Raw genomic sequence first — 21,147 nt, 5'->3', positions numbered from 1 at the left:
ACTTTGGCTCAGGTCATGATCTCACGGTCCGTGAGTTCGAGCCCCACGTTGGGCTCTGTGCTGACAGCTCAGAGCCTGGAGCCTGTTTCCGATTCTGTGTCTCCCTCTCTCTCTGACCCTCCCCCGTTCATGCTCTGTCTCTCTCTGTCTCAAAAATAAATAAATGTTGGGGCGCCTGGGTGGCGCAGTCGGTTAAGTGTCCGACTTCAGCCAGGTCACGATCTCGCGGTCCGGGAGTTCGAGCCCCGCGTCGGGCTCTGGGCTGATGGCTCGGAGCCTGGAGCCTGTTTCCGATTCTGTGTTTCCCTCTCTCTCTGCCCCTCCCCCGTTCATGCTCTGTCTCTCTCCCAAAAATAAATAAACATTGAAAAAAAAATAAAAAAAAAATAAATGTTAAAAAAAATTTAAAAAAAAAATGTCGATGAAAAAGGAACTCTTCCTGTATCATCCGAAGCCGAACAGACAGACAGATGCACGCCCCGGGCCCCCCTCATAAGTATGTACCCGACAGAAATGTGTCCATAGAGTCACGAAGACAGGAACTAGAATATTCACAGTGACACTATTCATGACAGCCAGGAACTGGAACCTACCCAAATGTCCATCAACAGTAGAACAGGGGAAAATGTTAAGTCACAGGGAGGCAAGCTACCGGTAATGAGAGAAAATGCCCTACATATATGGGTGAATGTCACCAACATAATCTTGAGGTGGGGGTGGGAGTCGGGAGACAGGTCCCTCTGGGGGTGGCGAGGGCGTCCCGAGGGGGCTTCTGCGTACCGGTTCCCCGGGGAATGCTGGGCTTGTACACTTCCAACTTCTGCGATTTTCCGTATATAATCTTCTATATGTATATTTAACTCCAATAAGAAAAAAATTGAGGAGAAAAAGACACGCACCCTGGAGCAGGTTAACCCCACCTGTTTTTTCTGTGCAAAGGGAGGTGGTGGGCAGATGTCTGCCGTGCCTGTGCTGTGCTTGCCCCTCATTGGTGCCACCAGACTTTCTCTCCCCCCGCCCCCATTTCCGAGACTCCCCAAGCTCCAGACTGGGGATTCTGGCTCCGTGATGCCTCAAGGATGCGGGGAGCTCTGGGGTCAATTCCCAAGGTAAATGCCACCGTTACAGTTTAGGCCCTAGAAGCGGGCCTGGGGCTATCCCTCCCTGGCTGCCTTACCCTGGGCGGCCCTGCCAACCAGCTGTCACAAGCCATGAGCTGGGAGGCAGGGCTTGGGGGACAGGCTTGGCGTGGGAGGTGAGAGTGCAGGGGTACGGGCTGCGTGGGTCCCCGGATTACGTCCATGGCCTCTCTGCACCTTGGGCCCTTGGGTGAGGCTGTGTTCACCTCGGTGCCTCCCGCCCCACCCCAGCAGAGAACACCTGCGTCTCCTCCACTCGCGGGCAAGGGCAGCCCAGGGGCCCCATGTGACCTTGCGCCTCGCCCCCAAAGATCCCTGCGGGTTGGGGCTTTAGGAGGCTAGGTTGCCACAGTCAGGGACCGAGGAGGGTGACCCGGTGAGGGGCGCAGATGAAGCACTGCCCTCTGGGGCCGGGCCAGGCACGGTTATTTATAACCACGGGTCGCCTTACCTCCTGACCTTCAGCTGGGGCCCGGCGAGCCGCGGCGATTAGCATCTCCTGCCGCCCATTATGAACAAACACCCCTGTGTGCCCGCCCCGGGCCCTGCAGGAAGCAGGATGTTGGCCGGAACTGGTGCCCCGTGGCTCCCTCAGGTGAACCCGCCACGTGTGAGTTGGGAGAGGTGGGTGCGTTTGGGGGAAAGGTGTGAGAAATACTCAGAACTACTCTCATCCCGTGGCTTCCCAGGTTGAAAATGTTGGTCTGCTCTGGGTGGCAGTTTTGTTTGTAAGAGGGGGCCCCCAGCCTTGTCTGCTCAGAGGGCTCCCTCCTTTAGTGGGAAGGAGGCAGCCCCGAGACTGGACCCCCTCCCCCCACACGGTCCCTGGAATCACCTAAGATAAACTGCACGCCCCCGCAGCAGTGGCCCCCCGTTCCTCTGTGCAGCCGAGGCTCTGGGGAGCAAGTGACTGGCCCAAGGTGACACGGCCACCCATGGCAGATCCCCCACTGCTGGCCGATGGGAAGCAGCTGGGCACCAGGCCCCTGATTATGACAAAGGAGGCTGGGGTGGGGAGGGCCTATCCGTTCATGCGATACAGTTTTGCTGAGCACCTGCTAGGTGCCAGGCGCAGTTCCAGGCAGAAATCCTTCCCCCTGTGGAGCTGATGGTCTAGGGCACAAAGGCAGTGCCTGGAGCCACAGTCCAGGCAGCTGTTGCGGGTCTTGAGTCCTGAGGAGGGAAACTGAGGCAGGGGACAAGAGGGCCCGGGAGGGTCTTGTCTCAACAGTGGGTCCCCTCCCCCTGTGCAGCTTCGCGTGACCCGCACCCAGGGCAGAGGGCGAACGTCTCGCACAACACCCGGTCTTGGCAGTCATCCTGGAGGAATGGTTCCGCCGTGGGGCTGGTTCTGCCCAGGGAAGGGAAGAACTGAGTCAGGAGGTCTGAGGGGGCTGGCGGTGAGGGAGGGAGGAGCCTGGGTGCTTCCTTCCTTTTCCACCCTGCTCTCCGGCATTTTGAAATACTTGGAAGAACTTCGGCTGTGTGGCTCGACCATCCCCTTGCCCTCTCTGGGCCACAGTTTCCACAAATAAGACTGAGGGGGGTCAGCTGGGATGAGCCGTTTCGGCTCCGGCTGCCTGGGGTCCTGGTCTAGGGACTCAGAGACTCTCCACTCCGAGTCCGGCTCCGTCTGTGAGTGTTCCTCTCGGCTGGAGGGGGCCCAAGGGCACAGGCCGGGGGTGAAAGTCAGGAATGGCCAGCTCTGAGCGGCTTGTGGTGGCCGGGAACCCATGCAGTGTGTCAGGAGATGCCGTGTGGGCACACGCATGTGTGCGTGCAGCCACACGTGGGTTCAGAGTGTGCTTTCGTGGGTAAGTGGCTGAGTAAAAGACTCTATACATGGAGAGGGAGTGGGTATCTCGGTGTGTGTGTGTAGGACGGTTTCTGTGGGAGCAGAAAGGGGAGAGTGTGTATACAAGTGTGCGGGGGGGGGCAAGTCACACGTACCTAGGTCCAGGTATGTACGTGGAGGTGTGTGAGTGTGTGCGTGTGTGTGCGTGTGTGTGTGTGTGTTGTGTTGGAGGAGTGGAGGAGTGTCTCAGAAGCTGGGGTTGGCTTGAGGCAGGGAGTGAAAGCCTGGAGGGGCCTCTCCCTCGCTCTGTAAACCCCCTCTGCCCACATGGTCAGCCTGTGGCTGACAGGCCCTGACCAGTCCATGAACTCAGGGTCTGGAAGAGTCAGCGGCTTTTCCAACCTCTTTGCCAAATGGGATGTCAGCACGGGGGCGGAGGTGGGGGGGGGGGGGTGCTGCAGGCTGGGGAAGGTGGCAATGACTTCATGACAACTGGCTGCCGAGCAGCTGGGGGGAAGGGGCGGGGGGTGGGGGGAGCCAGGGCCTGGCTGGGACGAGGAAACCTCCCGGGGATCCTCTACTGGGTGGAGGAGGCAGCTCAGCCACCGGCCCACACTTCCTGGGGACACTTTGGTTGTTTTGGGGGGGGGAGCTGTGGCTACGCCAAGGCCTCGTGGGAAGGTGGGAGGGGGACCTCTTGAGCGAGCCCCCTCCAGGGGCGTTCACACATAATCCCATAGACACTTACAGCAACCCCCGTGAGTTAGGGACTCTTATCCCTATTTTGCGGATGAGGAAACTGAGGCTCAGACAGGCAAAGGGACGTGTCTGAAGCCACATGCCAGAGGAAGTGGTGGAAATGGCCTGGGAACACGGGTTGTATTTCCTAGTCTCTGCCCCAGAAACAGAGGATGATGGGGGACAGGGAGTCCTTCACGTCGGCTCCTTTGTGGATACCTTGAAGTTCAGGGATGGGACCTTCCCGGAGTCCTCAGACCCAAGGCTCCTTATCCCCCGCAAAGGGCCTCCTTCTTGGGGAGGCTTTCCACACACTTGTCCACAATTGAGGGGGTGACAACACCCATAACCACGCAGGGGGGCCACCACGAGTAAATGGAAGCCTTTGCCAGTGGCAGACCCTTTCTCTGAGCACAGGCCAGAGGTTGCGCCCTATTTCAAGCAGAAGACCTTGGTATAGACCAGGCCGCCTTGACTCACAGGGATCAGACTTGCTTGGCTCCTTTGTGGGGTTGGAGGGGCCCCGAGATCACAGACACGGGGGTGGGTGCGAGCACTGTCTTTGTGCCCAGAAGCTGAGATCAGCTTTTGGGGCGCTCTTTCTTCAGCCATTTACTAGTTTCTCATAATAATAATAACCACCCCTGCCCAAGCTTTATAGTCCACAAAATACTTTCACAAACACTCTCTCACTCAATCCTCACGAGGAGTCAGTATACCCATTTTACAGAACAAGGAACGGACGGACGCTCAGGGAGGGCGCTTTTGGGACTAGTCTCAGATCACAGGCCGGGACGTGGCCGATGTTCCGGGTGCCTGAGGCTCTGTCCAGATGGGGTTCAAAGGGGCATGGGGACAGCCAGGCCGCGCCAGTGACCAGCACAGTGACCAGACAGCCTGAGAGCTGTGTCAAGACCGGTCCTCAGCCTCCCTTCCAGCGAACACTGGGGCTGGGGGTGGGGGGAGGACGGAAAGCAGCAAAGTGCTGCATGGGAGCGGGAGAGGGTAGTGGTGGGGGGGAGGGGGTCCCCTGCTGACCTTGGTCCTTGGGCCCAGGTGGGGACTGCAAGGCCCCAGTGGTTCCTGGAATGTGAGCCCACGGACAGGGTGCCCACTGCCAGCTGTTGCCATGTTCTCATCTGTTTGTGGCAAAATGAGAAAAATAAGGGCAACATAGTGAGGTTTTCACAGAGCCAGACCCACTCGATGTGAAGCAAGGCCCTTTCACTTGTACTATATATTTTCATCTGTGTGCGTGCGTGTGCATGTGTGTATTTAAAAGGACCTTTCCTTTGACATTTCCTTTTAATGTCCCTAACTCAGCAAAATACAAACCTGGTGACCGTGTCAGATCCTAGGTTGTTTTCTGGAAACGTCAGTGCCCTGAGAAATCTGACGGATGGGAGCCGCCGGGCTAGCTCTGGTCCTAGGTGAGACCCGGAGTGGAGGGAGTTGTGTTTTCACTGAGGGACGATGTCTCAATGGCTGGAAAAACCCCGAGAGCGGAGAAGAGGTTGGGGTTCCTGCCCAGACAGCCCTCACAGCCCCGGAGCCCAGGCATCCCCAGGAAACCCTAGCAGAAGGAACATCTGAGTAGCCGCGCAGGGAATTCTGAGAAAGGCCACAGGGCCGGTTCCCCGTGCCACACGCCCTCAGCCTCTTCTCTGACCTGGAGCTGGGAGGAAACATTCCCTTACCGCTCACCCCTGCCTCCCCCAGCCCCCCAAGGCCGGCTCCAAAATAGCCCAGGCCCCGAGGAGACGTCATGGGGCCGGCTGGCTGCCTGCCCCTTGGAGAGGACAAATATAGAGGGACACCGGACACCGACAGGAGACCCGGGACCTGGGCAGCCCCGTGGCTGGGGCGGTGTCTGCCCCCCTCCTAGCCCTGCACCCACTCACAGGCGGCTGGGAGGCCAGCGCCTCCGGGCCTGGCCAACCCACCCTGGGACGTGTCCCAGCAAGCCCAGAGTGGAGCCGGAGGCCGGCCCTGGGGGGCACCGGGCAGAGCTGGGTGTGTCCATGGGGACACGTCCTCTGTCCGGGGGTCTCAAAGCACTTTTATAAGCGTCATTGCCCACAGGCCCCTCCCAGGAGCGGGAGACAAGAGGAACCGGGGTGTGTCCCAGGTGGAACCACCCCTGCCCTGTGTTCTTTCCAGCTTCCGAAGGAGGCCAAGGCTATAAACTGGGGGGGGCGGGGGGGGGGCGGCGGAGAGGAGGGCAGGCGGCCAGGCCAAACCCCAATAAACTGCTGGTTGAATCGAATTGCAAATAATTAGTCCTGATCGCCAAAGCTGCCTCCACCCTCCACTCCCGGGAATTAAAGGTCAAAGGGCAGAGCTGCTGACGCAAATGTCAGGGGAGACTCGAGATTGGGAACAGCTGGGCTCCTGCTCCTGGCTCAGCTGCCCGAGGTCGCCGGCCCCCAGCGCCCTGGACACGGTGTCCCCCCACCGGCTGGGCCCATGGCGCTCCCGGCGCCCTCAGGGAAGGGGGCTCCTCCGCTCCCTCTCCTCTTCGGGCTCTAAGGTCCCCAGAACTTGACGGGAGGTAAATCGGAAATTCCCGTGGTGTTGCCAGGTGCCTGGGAACCTGGGGACAAGCAGCCCCTCAGAGTCTTGTGAGCCTCCCCTCCCACGCCTAAAACAAGGCGAGACCTCTGCCCCCTCTGCCCCGCTGCGTTCCCCTAGGTGGACCCTGTGGCACGCCTGCCTGCCGCACCTCCCTCTGTGCGGCAGTGGTGACCCCCAGCGGTCAGTGTGGGACTTGAACTTGGGCTTGGGCAGACCCCGCTGGGCAGCCTCAGCCCGGGGCTGGTGGCCGAGGGCTCTGGGGGTTCGATTTTGGTAAGTGGGGAGGGGGGGAGGGGTTGCTGGTGTTTGGAGGTACTTTTGTACGCGTTGAACTTTCCTAATTATACTGGATCTCGCCCTGAATGTCCCACTATGAGCACATGAGCATCAACGTGTCTGAGAATGCACTATCATCTCGCCTTAAACCTGCCCCTCCTCCTGACTCTCCTGTCTATTAATAGCACCACCGCCCTCCTGTCCCTCGGGCTCCAAACCCAGGAGTCATCTTCCACTCCTGCCAGCACTGGGCTGGGTGCCTGGTCCGGCCCCTCCTCGCTCTGTGTTCCCTCTTCCATCCTTGATACTCATGGCCACTACTCAGTCAGCCGGCCTCTTACCTGAGCGACGGCTGCCCTCAGCAATGACGCTGGGCCAGACCTGGGTACGGGCCCAGCCCCCTCCACTGACTGGCTGTGTGGCCTTGGGCGAGTTACTGAACTTCTCTGAGCTCAGCGTCCTCAGCTGTAAGATGAGGATAGTAATCACAGTGCCTGCCTCCTAGAGCATTGCATGAGTTATATGATAGGATGGACGTAAATACCCTGCCACATAGGACATGCTCAGTGCACGTCAGCTGTCAGAGACCCTCCTTCAGTCCAACACCTCCATTTCACAGACCATGAACCCGAGGCCAGAGAGCTGGAATGAGAACTAGCATCTGGTGTTGCGTTCCAGGTGTCTTTACAGCATGCGACAGAGCAGGGGGAGCGGAAGTTCCTGGAGTCTACAAGCTTCCCCACCACTGCCTCCGTCATCGCATTCCAGAACCCAGAACCAAAGGCCACCTCCTGAGTCCACTGGTCCCATCCACTGGCCTTTAGGGGCAGGTCCACCCTGGGTAAGTGCTGAGGTCGCTCAGTCATAGCAGGGATCTTCTGGAATGAGACAACGCCAGGTCGCAACCAGTGGTCATGAGTCAGGGCGACCCGTCTGCGAGCTGGTGAGGGAGGTTGCCCAGCCTCAGGGCTGCTGGACATGCGGGGGCGTGGCCACACGGGGTGGGGGGGAGGAGGGGGCGCCTCCCACTGCCCCGCCCTCACGTCTCTCTCCCAGCTCACACTCACCCCCAAGGGGTCCCCAAGGGGCCCTCACAGCAGGCACCCCCCCTCAAGGGAAGTGGGCCGGCTGACTCAGCCGGCTTTCCATCCAGACCCGCTTTTTCTGGAGGCAGATACTTTTAACAGTCACTCCATGAATGAGCCCCTGGAGCCCATAAACTTGAAATTGAAGGTGGGAGCCTTATTCTGGGGAGAGATTTTCAAGGGGGACTTTTACCCCCAAAGAGGCGGCGGACTATCCAGATTCAAATGTGGGCCTGTCCCAGAATCTCTGGACGCCTGATGGGTGAGACAGCCGTTCTCCAGCGGGTGCGCGTCTGCTCCTGAGACATCTGGCAATGCCAGGAGACATTTTTGGTTCTCACAACAGCGTGTACTACTGGCATTTGGTGGGTAGAGGTCAGGAGGCCGCTAAATACAGAGAGGTCGCACAAGAGAGAGTCTCCTCCTGCCCCTCATGTCCGGGGAGAGAGACCCTGGTCTCGGAGTCCTCTGTCCGCTGGGGAAGCCCCTGCCTCACCACTGCCTTGAGGGTTGAGGAAAGCAATGCAAACGTAGGACCCGGGACCAGGCCCACCTCCTGCCCTGTGTTCGCAAAGGACCTTCCTGTCCTAAGGCCTTTTCTTGGCCTCGGACACCCTGTGCCTAGGTGGGCAGAGGTGGGATGGGCACACATCCCGACCACCCTCTCACCGTCACAGGAGAATTTTCCACAATGCTTTTGGTGTTTCTGCTCTACCCTGCCTGGGGCAGAGTTTCTAGAACAGTCCATCCGGTGCTCACTTAAGCCTTTCAGCAAAGAAAAAGCAGGCCATGGAAGGAGGAGCCCGCCCTCCTGGCATGTGAATTGTGTTGGAACCTGGGCACTCACCGTTTCTGCTCTCAAGCCTTGGGTCTCCCTCGGTCTCTTTGTGATCCATCCGCCCGCCCCCTTCGCTTGCCCTTTGGGGGCAGAGAGAGGGGAGACGACCGGAGGAAAAAATCCTCAGACTCAGCAGGAAGACCCCAGGCGGAGAGGAGGATTTGTGTCGGAGGAGCCCTGTGCAGAGGCAGGGGGATGACCAAGAAGACCTTTGAAGGTGGTGTGGAGCTGAGGCCAGGAGCTGGCCAGCTCACTGCAGTTGGCACCTGCCCTTCCTTCAGCCTCGGCGGCCGTGGGGTCAAGTGTCTTCGCTGCAAAAACTGTTCCCAAATAAGGCGCTGCCGTCTCCCCTGAGACGAGGCCGGGGTGCCCGGATCAGAACCCTTACCCCCTGGCCAGAGCTCTGCTCTGCTGGTCCACCTGACTCAGGTAGAATAGCCTATGGGATTGCGTTCGAGGAGGGTGGGTCAGGCCAGTTGAAAGAGTGGGACCCTGTGACCCCCTTTCTGGGGGCCTCTTGTTGAGACTGGGGGATCCAGGGGATTCAAACCACAACCACCCCTCCCCTTCCCCCCACCTCTGGGTCTCAGCTTAAGGCACCTGTTCAATGCGGTGCGAGGAGGGAGTGGGTGTCGAGGGCAGACAGGGCACCACCACCTTCCAAACCCAGCAAAGGTGTCAGGCTGGGATGTCTGTCTGGAAGCCCAGCTGACCAGAGGGACAAGCCCAGACTTGCAGCTGTTCCTGAACAGGAAGCGGCCCGGGGGGGGGGGGGGGCAAGCACTGAGGAAGGGCGGAGACCAGACCCAAGGACTTCAGACAGGCTGAGTACCAGTGGAAGGGCCTCACGAAAGGGTCTGGACCATTCTCCAGGTAGGAGCACTCTCCTGCCACAGGAGTCTCGTCTCTGAGGAAACGTTTTTGTCTTAAGTTGGAAATTCCTTGCTGATGGTGGGGCACCCCGACTTTTCCCTTTTCTTCTGTAGTTTTGCTCTGCTGCTGGCACGCCTGGGAAACTGCCCACCTCCTCCCAAGCGCCCCGTGCTCCTGCCTTCCCAGGGGCGCTGAGGCTGTGGACCGTCCCACCTCCGACATCTTCTGTGAGGGCTCCTTGGCTGGCCAGGGGCGTCCTGCCCAAGGTGTGCTCCCATCAGGAAAGTTCTGGGCTCTGGCCCCTAAGAAGGGCCGGGCAGCCTGGTGGCTGCTTCGAGAACCCTCATCCCTCTGTCTGTTCGCACTCGCATCCAGCTTTCGCATCCAGCTTTCCCGCCATTCTCCACAGCCACAAGGCTTCTGCCGTCCTCCCGCCCCCACCAAGCGTGGCTCCCAGGCCCTTCCTCCGGCTTTGCCCTGGGCCCTCTCTGCTGCAGCTTTGTGCAGGAGGCTGGGCAAGGACGGAGGAGCTCTGAACGGCATGCGGGTGATTAGGAGTGGTCTTCCTGACCCCAGGGGGGTGAGGGGCAGAAGCCACCTATGGAGTCTGTTGGCTGTGGTTTGGGACATTCATAACCACCTGACAAGGGCCCTGGAGCAACCCTGAACGCTCTCAGGCATCGAACTCCCCAGGCCTGAGGATGGCAAATGCTGTCGCGAGATACCACTGTCCTCCAGACACGTGTGTGTGTGTGTGTGTGTGTGTGTGTGTGCGCGCGCACGCGTGCATGGGGGGCCCTCTGGTCTAGAGCACCTGCAGGCCATGGAGGAGGCCGCAGCAAGGGACCTGGCTCCCAGCCCACCCAGGCTGGCCTCATCTCCTCCTTGGGCCTGCCCCCATTAAGCTTCAAGTCTCACTCTCCCCCTTGGCCACCAAGAGGACCCAACAGCTTCTTGCAACCACCTTTGGTGGTGGTGGTGCGGGTGGGAGCGGCCCTAGGCGGTCCTGATTCCTACACTTTTGCTCCTGATGTTTAGAACCGTGGGGTGGAAAGGGATCCTAGAATTCATCTTGCCCAACCCTGTCATGTGACAGAAAACTGAGGGCCACCTGAAGCTGGTGGCTCCTCAGAGCAGTCTGAGACGGGGGGAGTCCGGGTTCCCCGGCACAAGGTCCCTCGTCTGGATGCCCAAGGGCCAACCCCAGCAGTGGTGTGGGCTTGGAGTCGGAGTCCAGCCACACAGCCCTCTTCCTCTAATCCTCACCCCCACCGCTCCCCCTTTTCAGCAGCAGTTATAAAATCCAGGAAACAAATGTGGATTGATGGCCTATAAAGGGCTTAGTTAGTGCTGTGACCTGCTGAGTTATGTAACTCCCATTTATTATTGGCCTTGGCTGAAGTTTCTATTGAAGCAGCTCCCTAAGCTGACTCCGTGACATTTCCTTTAGCCTTATTCATAGGTGGCCACAGCAGAAATTCCTCTGTGACTTCAAAGGCCACCCATCAGTGGTGTGGATGCTTTCAAAAACCCCCTTCTTTAATCCCTTGGGCCAATGTTCCTCTCGCCCGTATGAACCCCCCCTCACCTCAGCGGTGGGCCCACCTTGCCTTCCCTTCGGGTCCCCAGGCTGTGGGCTGCCTTGGTGGGGAGGCTGAGAAAAGGGGTTTTCCTTGACCCCGGTGAATGAAAGAGCAACTCAGGGCTGTTGAGAATCAAGAGGCAGCCTCGTAGAAAGAGCACTGAACTAAGGGTCGAGAGTTCTAGTCAGATCTCTGCTATCGGCGTTAACAGCCACTCTGGGCCTCAGCGTGCTTGTTAGGAACGGGAAGTGTTTACCTTATCTGTACAAGGTGACCCCCCCAGTAGGCACCTTCCTTGGTCTGGGTTGGCCTGGGATGAGGGGCTGGCAGTCTTTGGGTGCTGACACACGCGAGGCTAATACCAACGCGATGCCACCTTGTGTTCGAAAGGGGGCAGAGCCCAGCCTCTCTTTCAAGGCAGCTTTCCAGAACAAGTTCATTTCCCATGCCCCCACCCCTTTTCTGCTCTGGGCGGGGGGCATACTGGGAAGCCAAGGACCTAATTGTCAACGCCCACTTCTCCTTTTCCCCCAGGTGATGCCAGAGAGGCCCCATGGAGAATGTCTCTGAAGGCTCACCTGCCATCCTAAAGTAGACTCTTCCCAGGTTCAAGAAGGAAAAGATAGACACTCCAGGGAAGCACGGCACCCAGAGAACTCAACAATTTCTGTCTTCTTTTTAAAGAAATAATTTTTTAAGTGTTTACTTATATTTGAGAGACACACACACACAGGGTGTGTGTGGTGGGGGGGTGGGGGGTGGGGAGGCAGAGAGACCCAGACAGAATCGGAAGCAGGCTCCAGGCTCTGGGCCGTGAGCACAGAGCCCGACATGGGGCTCGAACTCAGGAGCCACAAGACCCGAGCCAAAGTCAGACGCCCAACCGACTGAGCCCCCCAGGTGTCCCTGTCTTCTTAGTTAAGACAATAGTCCTCCCACTCACAGAAGTAATGCCTTGACGCCTCAGAGACAAACTGGTGCATCGAATGAAGCGGCTGGTTTGCACCTGCTGGTACAGGTTATAGGAATTCCCTCCATCAAGGGTCTGGCGGGGCCTGAAGGCTACTACTCATCCTCGTAACTGAAACTGCACGTGGTGCAGATGACTTGCCCCTACAGAGGTGTCACCTTGGAAGAAGCCTTGGAGTTCATCCAAGCCAAGCCACGACTCTTAAAGGAAAACTGAGGGCCCAAGGCAGGAGATGACTTTTAATGGATCAAAGGGCAGAGAGGGGCTAGAATGAACAATTTTGTATTGCGACTTGGTTTTTGAGATGCTGACTTTGAGCTCACGTCGTATCACGCCAGAGGGGTCTTTGGAAGAGAGGGCTGTCCCCGGGGCCCCAGAAACAGGGCCTCAATATGGGGCAGAATGGTCTGATAAACCCTCAGTTGGGCAAAGCCCAAGACTGGGTCTCTAGATCAGCCCAGCTGCCCGGAGGCATCTGCCCAGTTTCTGCCAGGCTCCTCTAGGAAGGGCAAATGCTGGAGATGCCACTAAGCAGTGGCGTCTTTTCTGGTTAAAAACAAACCAAACTTCTGGGGTGCCTGGGTGGCTCAGTCAGTTGAGCGTCCGACTCTTGATTCCGGCTCAGGTCATGATCCCAGAGTTGTGGGATCGAGTCCCGTGTCAGGCTCTGTGCTGACAGCATGGAGCCTGCTGGGGATTTTCTCTCTCCCTCTCCCCCGCTTGCTCTCTCTCTAAAATAATTTGAAAAGTTAAAAAAATAAAAAATAAAAAAGTCAAACTTGCTCCTGTTTCCCTATTTACAGTCCCAGGTAACCTCCCCAAGACAGAAATGTAGACTGCCTACAAAATAAAAAGCCTGTGTCCACAGAAGCAGAACAGGCCAACAACAGGTGGCAAAAGGCAGCAGCTGAAAGTTCGCTCTGGGACCTGTCCCTCACCCGGGCTAGCCAAAGGTAAGGGGAAGCATGCTCCGTGAAAAAGGCCAACAGGGAAAGAAGCTGAGGCCTCAGTGGGCGAAGGATACAAATGCTGGTCTGTTCGTGGTACTTTACATTATCTCCATCTCCAGCAATGCTGTGAATGAGGTATCATTATTTACAATACCCCGGATGAGGAAATTCAAGTCTTTGAAAGACTACCCCACTCTTTTTGGGTATGTCTGCACTGGAATCGTCCTGCAAAAATCCTAACAGATGTGCATCTGATGTCGTGCATCTGATGTTAATATTTTGTTTAATTCTGTATGTCTGCTCCCAACCCGTGTATATGCGGGAACTGGGAATTTCATTCTTCCCATAAAGCAACAGATATTGGGAATAAGTATGTTTCGGTGGCATCCAAAAATGTCAACCTTACCACGTTTTTCATGCTTCAATCTGTCCCTCAGGGTGCCTGCACAGGATGAAATGAACTCTTCGATGCGAAAGAGAATATGGGTCTCCTCCGCTGTTGAATTTTCATGGAACACCCCTTGTCCTTAAATTGGGGAGGGCAGAGCAACAGAGAAAGGTATTCACCGAAAGGTCCGATGTAGGCCCATGTTACCTGTGCTTCCTAACCCACTTCTTTTAGGACAGACAACGTCTAGAACACTGCTGGACTGGAAATAAGAATACGCTGCATTGGGGCACCTGAGTGGCTCAGTCAGTTGGGTGTCTGACTTCGGCTCAGGACACGATCTCACGGCTCGTGGGTTCGCGCCCCGCATCAAGCTCTGTGCTGACAGCTCAGAGCCTGGAGCCTGCTTCGGATTCTGTGTCTCCCTCTCTCTCTGTTCCTCCCCTGCTTGTTCTCTGTCTCTCAAAAACAAATACACATTAAAAAAATAATAATAATGAAATAAAGAAACAGAATGGGTAAGTGACTAGTGAAAGGTCACAAAATTAGGCAGCAGTAGACCCAGAATTCACACCCAGGTCTGGCTTGAGAGCTGGTGCTTCTCTCAACACGCCTGCAGTGGCCTCGAGGGTGGCGTCGTCTGGTTACAGCCTCAGTGAAGACCCGAAGCCTTTACTTCTGTCAGCTGGACCTGTTTACCAATGGGCAAAGGGCCCCTCCCAGGGCCAGCCAGGCCTCTGGATCACCTCATTTACTTTTATGAGTAAACACCTTCAGAAAGTGCTATTAGATGTTACGCAAATGCAGGCTAGTCACGGTAACATCTGAAGGGTTGGGGCCTGTGTGTGTGTGTGTGTGTGTGTGTGTGTGTGTGACAAGATAGCCTGACCGAGTGAGTGGGAGACGAAATATCCCCTTTACACTCTTAAGGTAGCAGTAAGTTCAAAGTACCCTAAGCTTCCAGTATCCATGAATCAAAAAGTGCAGAGTAATGGGCTGAGCCTGGGGTGATCACGCCTGCTGGCGGGTCACCATGTGCTGCTAAGAACCAGCTAAGAATGAATGAAGCTTTCTGCTCCTGGAAAACAGATGTGTCTGAATCCAGATGGGCTGGAGCTCCTCTCAAGCAGCTGTTCCCGATGGAAGGAGCAGAATCACCCGGTGTCTGTTTTTGCAAATACTCCAATAGAATAGGACACTTCTGAGGGGAGAGGAAGAAGGAAGCAATTTCTGGAACAAGCTTGCGGGTGAGCCTGGCCGTACCCCCGCGCTCCTCCCCCCCTCCCCCCAGCCTGGCGCGGGGGGGGGGGGGGGGGCAGAGCTGCAGCTCCTACAGGAAGTTGCTGGTGCCCTAAGGCAGGGGCTTGGTGCTCTGCCCGCCTCTCCTTTGGGCCTCAACTCAGATCAAATCACAAGTACTTTTTGTCTGTGGCTGGGAGCCAGTGTTCTGCTGGGACATAAAGTCGAGGAGTGTCGTCCTGCTAAATTGGACGTTTTAAGAAATTAAAACATCTGGGCCTCCCGGGGGACTGGGCAAAACCCTGGGTGTGCAGGCAGGTGGGTATGGTTGGTATTTGTACAGACAACAGACCAAGGCCAAAGAGCCAGAGTCACGGAAGCAGAGAGGGCTGGAGCCGGGGCTTTTTCAGATCACCCGGATACGCCACCCTCCTTTAACACGTGACAGACCGGAGGTCCGAAGGTGTTATTCCTCAGCAGAAGCCACACATCACACTTTACCTGCGACGCCTCACAGATGCCTGGGTCCAGGCCCAGCAGAGTCCAGTTCAGTATTCAGGGGTGGAGTTTTATGCCTTTATGAGTGTTTCTGGGGTGCCACGTTAAATAAAGTGACTTGCCCAGGGTCACCGTAGGGGTAGAGCTTGGACAGGTCTAGAGCCTTCTTTCCCACTGTATACCACCCAAGTCTCTAAAGGGAAGGAGTTTAAAACCGAACTGTATTGGGGTGCCTGGGCGGCACAATCTGTTAAGCGTCCGACTCTCTGTCCCGGCTCAGGTCCTGCTCTCCCGAGTTCCAGCCCCACACAGGGCTCTGCGGGGACGGTGTGGCACCTGCTTGAGATTCTGTCTCTCCTTCTCTCTGCTCCTCCCCAGCTTGTGCTCCCTCTCTCTCTCAAAATATATACATAAACTTAAAAATAAAATAAAACTGAACTATATTATTATGAGTATTTAAGACATTCTGAGAAGTCCCTCACTACAAAATCTTTCCTAACAAATTGGCCACTGCAGAAAATTAAGCCCGTGCCCTTTGTGGTCACCAGGGCTCTCCTGCCTACACAGAATGGGAGAAGCCTGGGGGCCTGGTGAGGGGGAGCTCGGGGGCTTAAGCAGTCTCTCTCCACGAGAGCCCGAAAGACAGTTTCCCCACAGGGTGGGACTGCCGGCCACAGTTCCCGTGCTGAGGACAGTGTTCCAGTCCCGTTCCCCCAACAAAAAACCACAATGAACGTGTCCTTTCCTGTGCTGCTCCCCTGGCTTCTCACCTGAAGCCTGGCTGGCTCAGTAAAATGACTGAATGAGGCTGAAAAGAATTCATCAGTTTCCAAAACAATGACTTGGCAGGCCCCGGAGGACTGAGGGGCAGTTGGGGAAGGTCCTGTCAAGCAGGAATGAGCCAGGCTATTAGTTATACTCCAGGGCATCCAACCTCAACTGGATGGACGGCTGTGCCTTCACCGAGTGAACTGTCCTGTTAATATGCTGATCGGGGCTACTTTTACCGTCACGTCAGAACCCCACGTTTCTTGTAAACAAAATACGCCGGATTGGACTGAATACCACTGCACTGAATGTGGGTTCACATCGTGCTACCACATGATTAGTTTTATAATCATCCTTCCTTCCAGAGTCTCTCCCAAGCAAATGGGTCACAAGTAAGCACACTGTATTCTTAACATCTACATTACAGCCTGTCTCTCGTTACTGAGTCAACCTGGCAAATGGTATGCCTTGTATCATGCGTGGGTTGTTACTCAGCACGCCCACATTTCTAGAAAGCCCTATTGTCTATTACTCACATCTCATTTGAACATGTGAGCCGAGCAGACGTGTTCTTCCTGCATTCCCCACTGCTCACCTTCAGTCAGTGTCAAAGGGTGACAGTCCTCACCCTCAGAAATGCCCTGTGTGATGGGGGGAGATGATTAGACTGTTGAATAAAAACCAAGTCCAGACCCCTAGGAAAGGCAAAAACAAAACAAAATACACTGGACCTCATACGTGTTTCATATACATATTTATATATATTTCATGTACAAAGTTACATTCCGAACCCCAGGGATTCCATAATAGAAATAAATACCGAAATAACTACATTGCTAAGTGAGCTTTTTGCTCATAGAAATGAAGCCTCAGCCTCTAAGAGACAACAAGTGGGACACTCTAGAACCCATTTCTCAGATTATAGAGGCCAGTAAAAGTCTGGATAAAATGTCTAGGACAAAAAAACAAATTCAGAACATAAAATGGTTAAAATATATTCAAATATATTGAGAAATGTACGACAAAATTAATAATAAAAACTTAATTTTTTAAGAGAAAGAAGAAGACATTTAGTGTTACAAAACAGCGTCACCCTGTTAGAAAAGCACTGATGATTTCCACATTTAATTCTCTCTTCTCTACTCTTCCCATGTTACAAACGGGGGCCAAACGAGTCCCTTTCTCAACATGATCAATTAAGAAGAGCCCTAAATCTGGTGGAGTCCTTTGGTAACGGTCATAATACTCACAAGGAAATAAATATTCAGTTCCACAGCATTTGCAAGAAAGACGCACATTCTTTAGGACAGTTAATATTATGAGACAATTGTTTTGCTTTGTTTTGTTACTAAGGCAGCCTATGTTAAAGGGTCTATTCTCAAATGTAGTAAGACCTTTACAAGAAATGAACAATACAGCAACTGAGAGAATGTATTTTCATCTTTTCTATGCAAACACACTTCATTTGAAAAGTTATGTGCTGCATACTTTGTGCTCAAAATGTTTTACACTCTCAACAAGCTGCATCTATTAAGATATCCCTTCCTGTTTAAAAAATGTAGATCCACACAGGTTGGAGACAAACACTCTCAAAATGGTGTAGTTCTTCAAGAACATTCTCCCTTTGCCTCCCAGGGATTTTAACCTGCATTTCATAGTAAGCATCGGGTTGGGGTATGTGATACTGACATTTGTGTAGATTAGCAACGGTCGAGCGTCGGCCAACTTCACATGGTTCAACCTCATACATAACCCACGCATAACAAAATGAGAAAATTCTCGGGTATCCCTTATTTCTTCCAACAGGGGCAATACATGTATTTTTTACATGGAGAGACCAACCCGAGGTATTCGAGCCTCTTCTCTACCCTCGAGTTGGAAGCTATAGGCAGTGTGCACCAACGCTTCCCTGTAAGCTCGCAAGAAGCTTACATTTTGGTTCTTACCAAAGTGAATGTTACCACCTTGACCAAAGTGAACGTTACAAGAATATAAACCTATTGTTGGGGAAAGGGAGGGGGAGGAAAGTAAAGTGATCTGCAGAAGATACTTAAACGATATTACAATTATATAAGGACAAGCCCTTAAAACAAATTGTACAAGCATTTCTGTACTCTCTCTAGTCCCTGATGTTAATGAACAGGGCCACAGATAATCTGACGGCTTTAGATAAAATAGCTACACCCCTACACTAAAGCCAGTAAGAACAATTAGAACCACTGGAACATGTACGCATTTTTCATCTTTTAACTCCTGATTTCCTAAATTACATTTGATCACACAAACGTGTACAAACTGAACAGCAAGTGGGGTCTGACTCTGGGATGTTTATTTCTTGAGATTAAAATTCCCAAACACTTTGGTGTCTCCTTTTTGTGAAATTATACAACAATTCCTCCCCAAAAATGTTGTGACGACGTGGGGATTTTTTTAGGTAGTGCCCAAAGTGGCTCAGATTTAAAATAAAAATACAGCTGAACGCTATGAAAAGGGGGCCTAAGTTTTGGTGCCTTGAAAAAGTGACTAAGTATCTCGAGCAAAAAAATCAGCCTTTCACCACAGCTTTTGCCAAAGGGGGTTCCTTTCTGGTGGCCACCGCTTCACCGTGTACACGATGTGCTCACAGACACATCGTGGCCCAGTGGATCCAAAGGCTGCCTCCGGCTCATTAAATCCCACGTATTTATCAATTAGCTGAATCACATAGATGCTTGAGGACAGCGACACGCTTTTTACAAATACCTCTGCGTGGCAGCTCAGAAACAGCCAACACCCGGTGCTTCAGACCACTTACACTCTGAGTCCCGTGTTTGGTTACTTTTCCTTCAAGCACTCCTTCTGGGGATCGGGGGCCCTTATTCAACAGGTTTATATTTTTAAAATAACACTTAAATTTCTATTTAGCTTTGCTTAAAGAAATGGTAAATCACGCATTTTTTCAAGAAGCTCGAGAGGGGGAGAACTGCAGCGTGATGGTCTTTGAAAACTTATTAAACAAGAAAATCCGTGAAACCCGGACTCAGCTTTTGAAATGGGTGTCATGAGTAAAAAGATAAACATGTCAACTCTCGCTTTACGGTATCTTGGCCTTGTCTTCTTCCCCTTCATCGCCTTCCTCTTTGCTGGTGGCATTTTCATCTCAAAAGGGCACAAAAGCTTCAAGGTGTCACTTACATACAAAATATCAAGTGCTAGTTGTTCTGTAGTTCTACACAGAACCAGAGAAAATACTGTTTCTAATCAAATCCCTCCTTCAGTTCACAGGCCACTGTATCACGGCTGCTGCTTTACTCTTGTGAACCGGCAAGAGCAGTCCCAGCACCACTGGTGAACAGGTGAATGTTTTACCTGGAGAAACCTTCACCAACCACCACCATCCATTGATACAGGAACCCAAAACACAATTTCCTCAAAGACAAATCCTCCCACTGCTGAAGCGATCTTCTGAGCTGTATCAACGATAACCCTCTCCGACATGTCAGTATGAAAACGAGGGAGACTAGTCTCAGAAAGAATCATCATCACAATATCCAGAGAGCAGGCCTCATAAACTGTAGAGCTCTAATAAGTCAGAAACAGGAATCTTTTATTTAAATAGTGTAGTCTTAATTTCTTCAATATAAAACCCCCCCCAAATCTGATGAAAACAAGGTTTTATATACCATATATAAACAAGATTTGTCAGATTTGAAAGTGAAAGTAATTTACAATTAGCTTTTAGCCCCCTGGGACACTTAGAGACCTCCTGATAACCCACCTGATACTAGTTTGTGTCAATTTTATAATACACGGGGAAGACTATAATTGTACCAAATGGTGTAGTTCCACTTATCAAGTGTTCCCATGGATTCCATTATTAGCGACAGCTCAAAAGTGACCCCATCAAACGAAGTGAGTGACATCAGCTGTGGCAGAGTGAACCACATCTGGATTGCTTCCTAGAATTCAGTTTGCAGAGAGTAAACATTCTTTGATTTGTTCATAACGTACTGAAATCGCCTGGAACACTGGTGCAGTAAAACAGCTAGTTCCTGTATTGTTACGGGAAGGACAGGTCTTGTGATAGAAAGTTAACAGGAAAAAAGAATGCTCACACATGATGTGGTGAAACTGATTTCACAAAGAGAGCATTAAATTAAGGGGAAAGGGAAAATAAACCATGCAGAAGAGACAGCTTCCCTGTCTCCACCGGTTTCCTATGTGCTCACTCATTGCCATACAGCACTTGCCACACTATCAGGTGACTCCTTTCTGCTTTGGCGACAGAAGGTTCAAGTGGAAGATCCTCTCCAAGAAGTTCTGATTCTCCACCTTCATCACCTGGGGGGCGATAAGGAGACTCGGGTTAGGTGGAGCATGGAACACACAAGCCCATGTACACGTCTGTGAACAGTGTGCACAAAACCCGGCTGACTCCCCTTCCAGAGCACACGGTACAAGAAATACCCTGGGTCAGAACCTTCACTCGCCCAACTTCTAAAAAGGCGAATTCATTTTTCAGACCACAAGGATAAAAGTGAGTTCACTATACTACATTGGAAACTGACCCCAATACGTCTGCACGCTGACATTAACAGAAATGAGGAGAAGCCAAGAAGCCAAAGCCATCCAACCCTCTGTCGATCCAAAGGGACAGGGTCTACTCTCATTTATTTCAAACTGAGAAGTGAGACTAGATGGGACTATAAATGTGAAAGCGTGGAGATAGCGCCCACACACCAAACTAGCTACATCCAAGCAACCCCTGCTTGTCGTCGGTGACAGTAAAGCTCTCCAATCAGAGACAACCCATAAGAGCACACAGAAACAGAAACTGTTTCACATACTCCTAGCAGTAGGAGACAGCAGATTCGCTACTCACTGTACTGAGATACTGAGTTTTTGGGTTTTTTTCTGTTTTTAAGATTTTATTTTTAAGCAATCTCTACACCCAACATGGGGCTCGAGCTCGCAGCCCTGAGATCAAGAGTCGCATGCTCTACCGACTGAGCCAGCGGGGTGCCCCGACACTGAGCTTCTTCAACCCATGATTGTCAAGTTTAGGACAGGTAGTGAGCGGACAGTATGGTGATGAAGAAATGAGACTGAAGTCACAGACAGGCTATAGGTTCTCCCAGAAATAGCTAAGTGAACTCGAGAAATGAGGTCCTGATCAGACACTGCTCTCCAAGGCCCCGTGCAAGCAAACCATACTCCTCTCTCCAAAGGTGCATCATCAGGGGGCACCTGGGGGGCTCGGTCGGTTAAGCGCCTGACTTCAGCTCAGGTCACAATCTCACGGTTTCTGAGTTCAAGCCCCGAGTCAGGCTCTGAGCTGACAGCGGAGGGCCTGGAGCCCGCTTCCGATTCTGTGTCTCCCTCCTTCTCTGCCCCTCCCTTACATTCTGTCTGTCTCTCAAAAATAAACAAACATGTAAAGAAAATAAAAAAAAC

General features: G+C 53.3%; 1 protein-coding gene and 1 long non-coding RNA gene across 16 annotated transcripts in view; one reads left to right on the top strand and one right to left on the bottom strand.

Moving 5' to 3' along the window:
- The first annotated feature begins 1,473 nt into the window (after positions 1-1,473).
- Positions 1,474-13,617, top strand: LOC102902331. 2 transcript variants are annotated; one of them, XR_002149104.3, is made up of 5 exons: positions 1,474-1,749; positions 7,201-7,363; positions 11,436-11,635; positions 12,675-12,824; positions 13,259-13,617. It is a non-coding gene; the product is annotated as an uncharacterized LOC102902331 (long non-coding RNA). The 2 variants fall into 2 exon arrangements; XR_891088.4 differs by lacking the exon at positions 11,436-11,635 and having other exon boundaries at positions 1,483-1,749.
- A 2,834-nt stretch (positions 13,618-16,451) lies between these two features.
- Positions 16,452-21,147, bottom strand: part of SPAG9 (sperm associated antigen 9) — a 131,912-nt gene continuing 127,216 nt past the window's right edge. For all 14 annotated transcript variants that reach the window (XM_023244410.2, XM_023244414.2, XM_023244412.2 and 11 more), the window contains one exon: positions 16,452-20,034. In XM_023244410.2, coding sequence (XP_023100178.1) covers positions 19,919-20,034 — 116 coding nt within the window. In that variant the 3' untranslated portion in view covers positions 16,452-19,918. The remainder of the gene's footprint in view (positions 20,035-21,147) is intronic.

The sequence above is a fragment of the Felis catus genome, chromosome E1, assembly GCF_018350175.1.
Source record: "Felis catus isolate Fca126 chromosome E1, F.catus_Fca126_mat1.0, whole genome shotgun sequence".
Taxonomy (NCBI): Eukaryota; Metazoa; Chordata; class Mammalia; order Carnivora; family Felidae; genus Felis; species Felis catus.
Note: the sequence above shows the minus strand (reverse complement) of the source record. Positions and strands in the feature narration are given on the sequence as shown.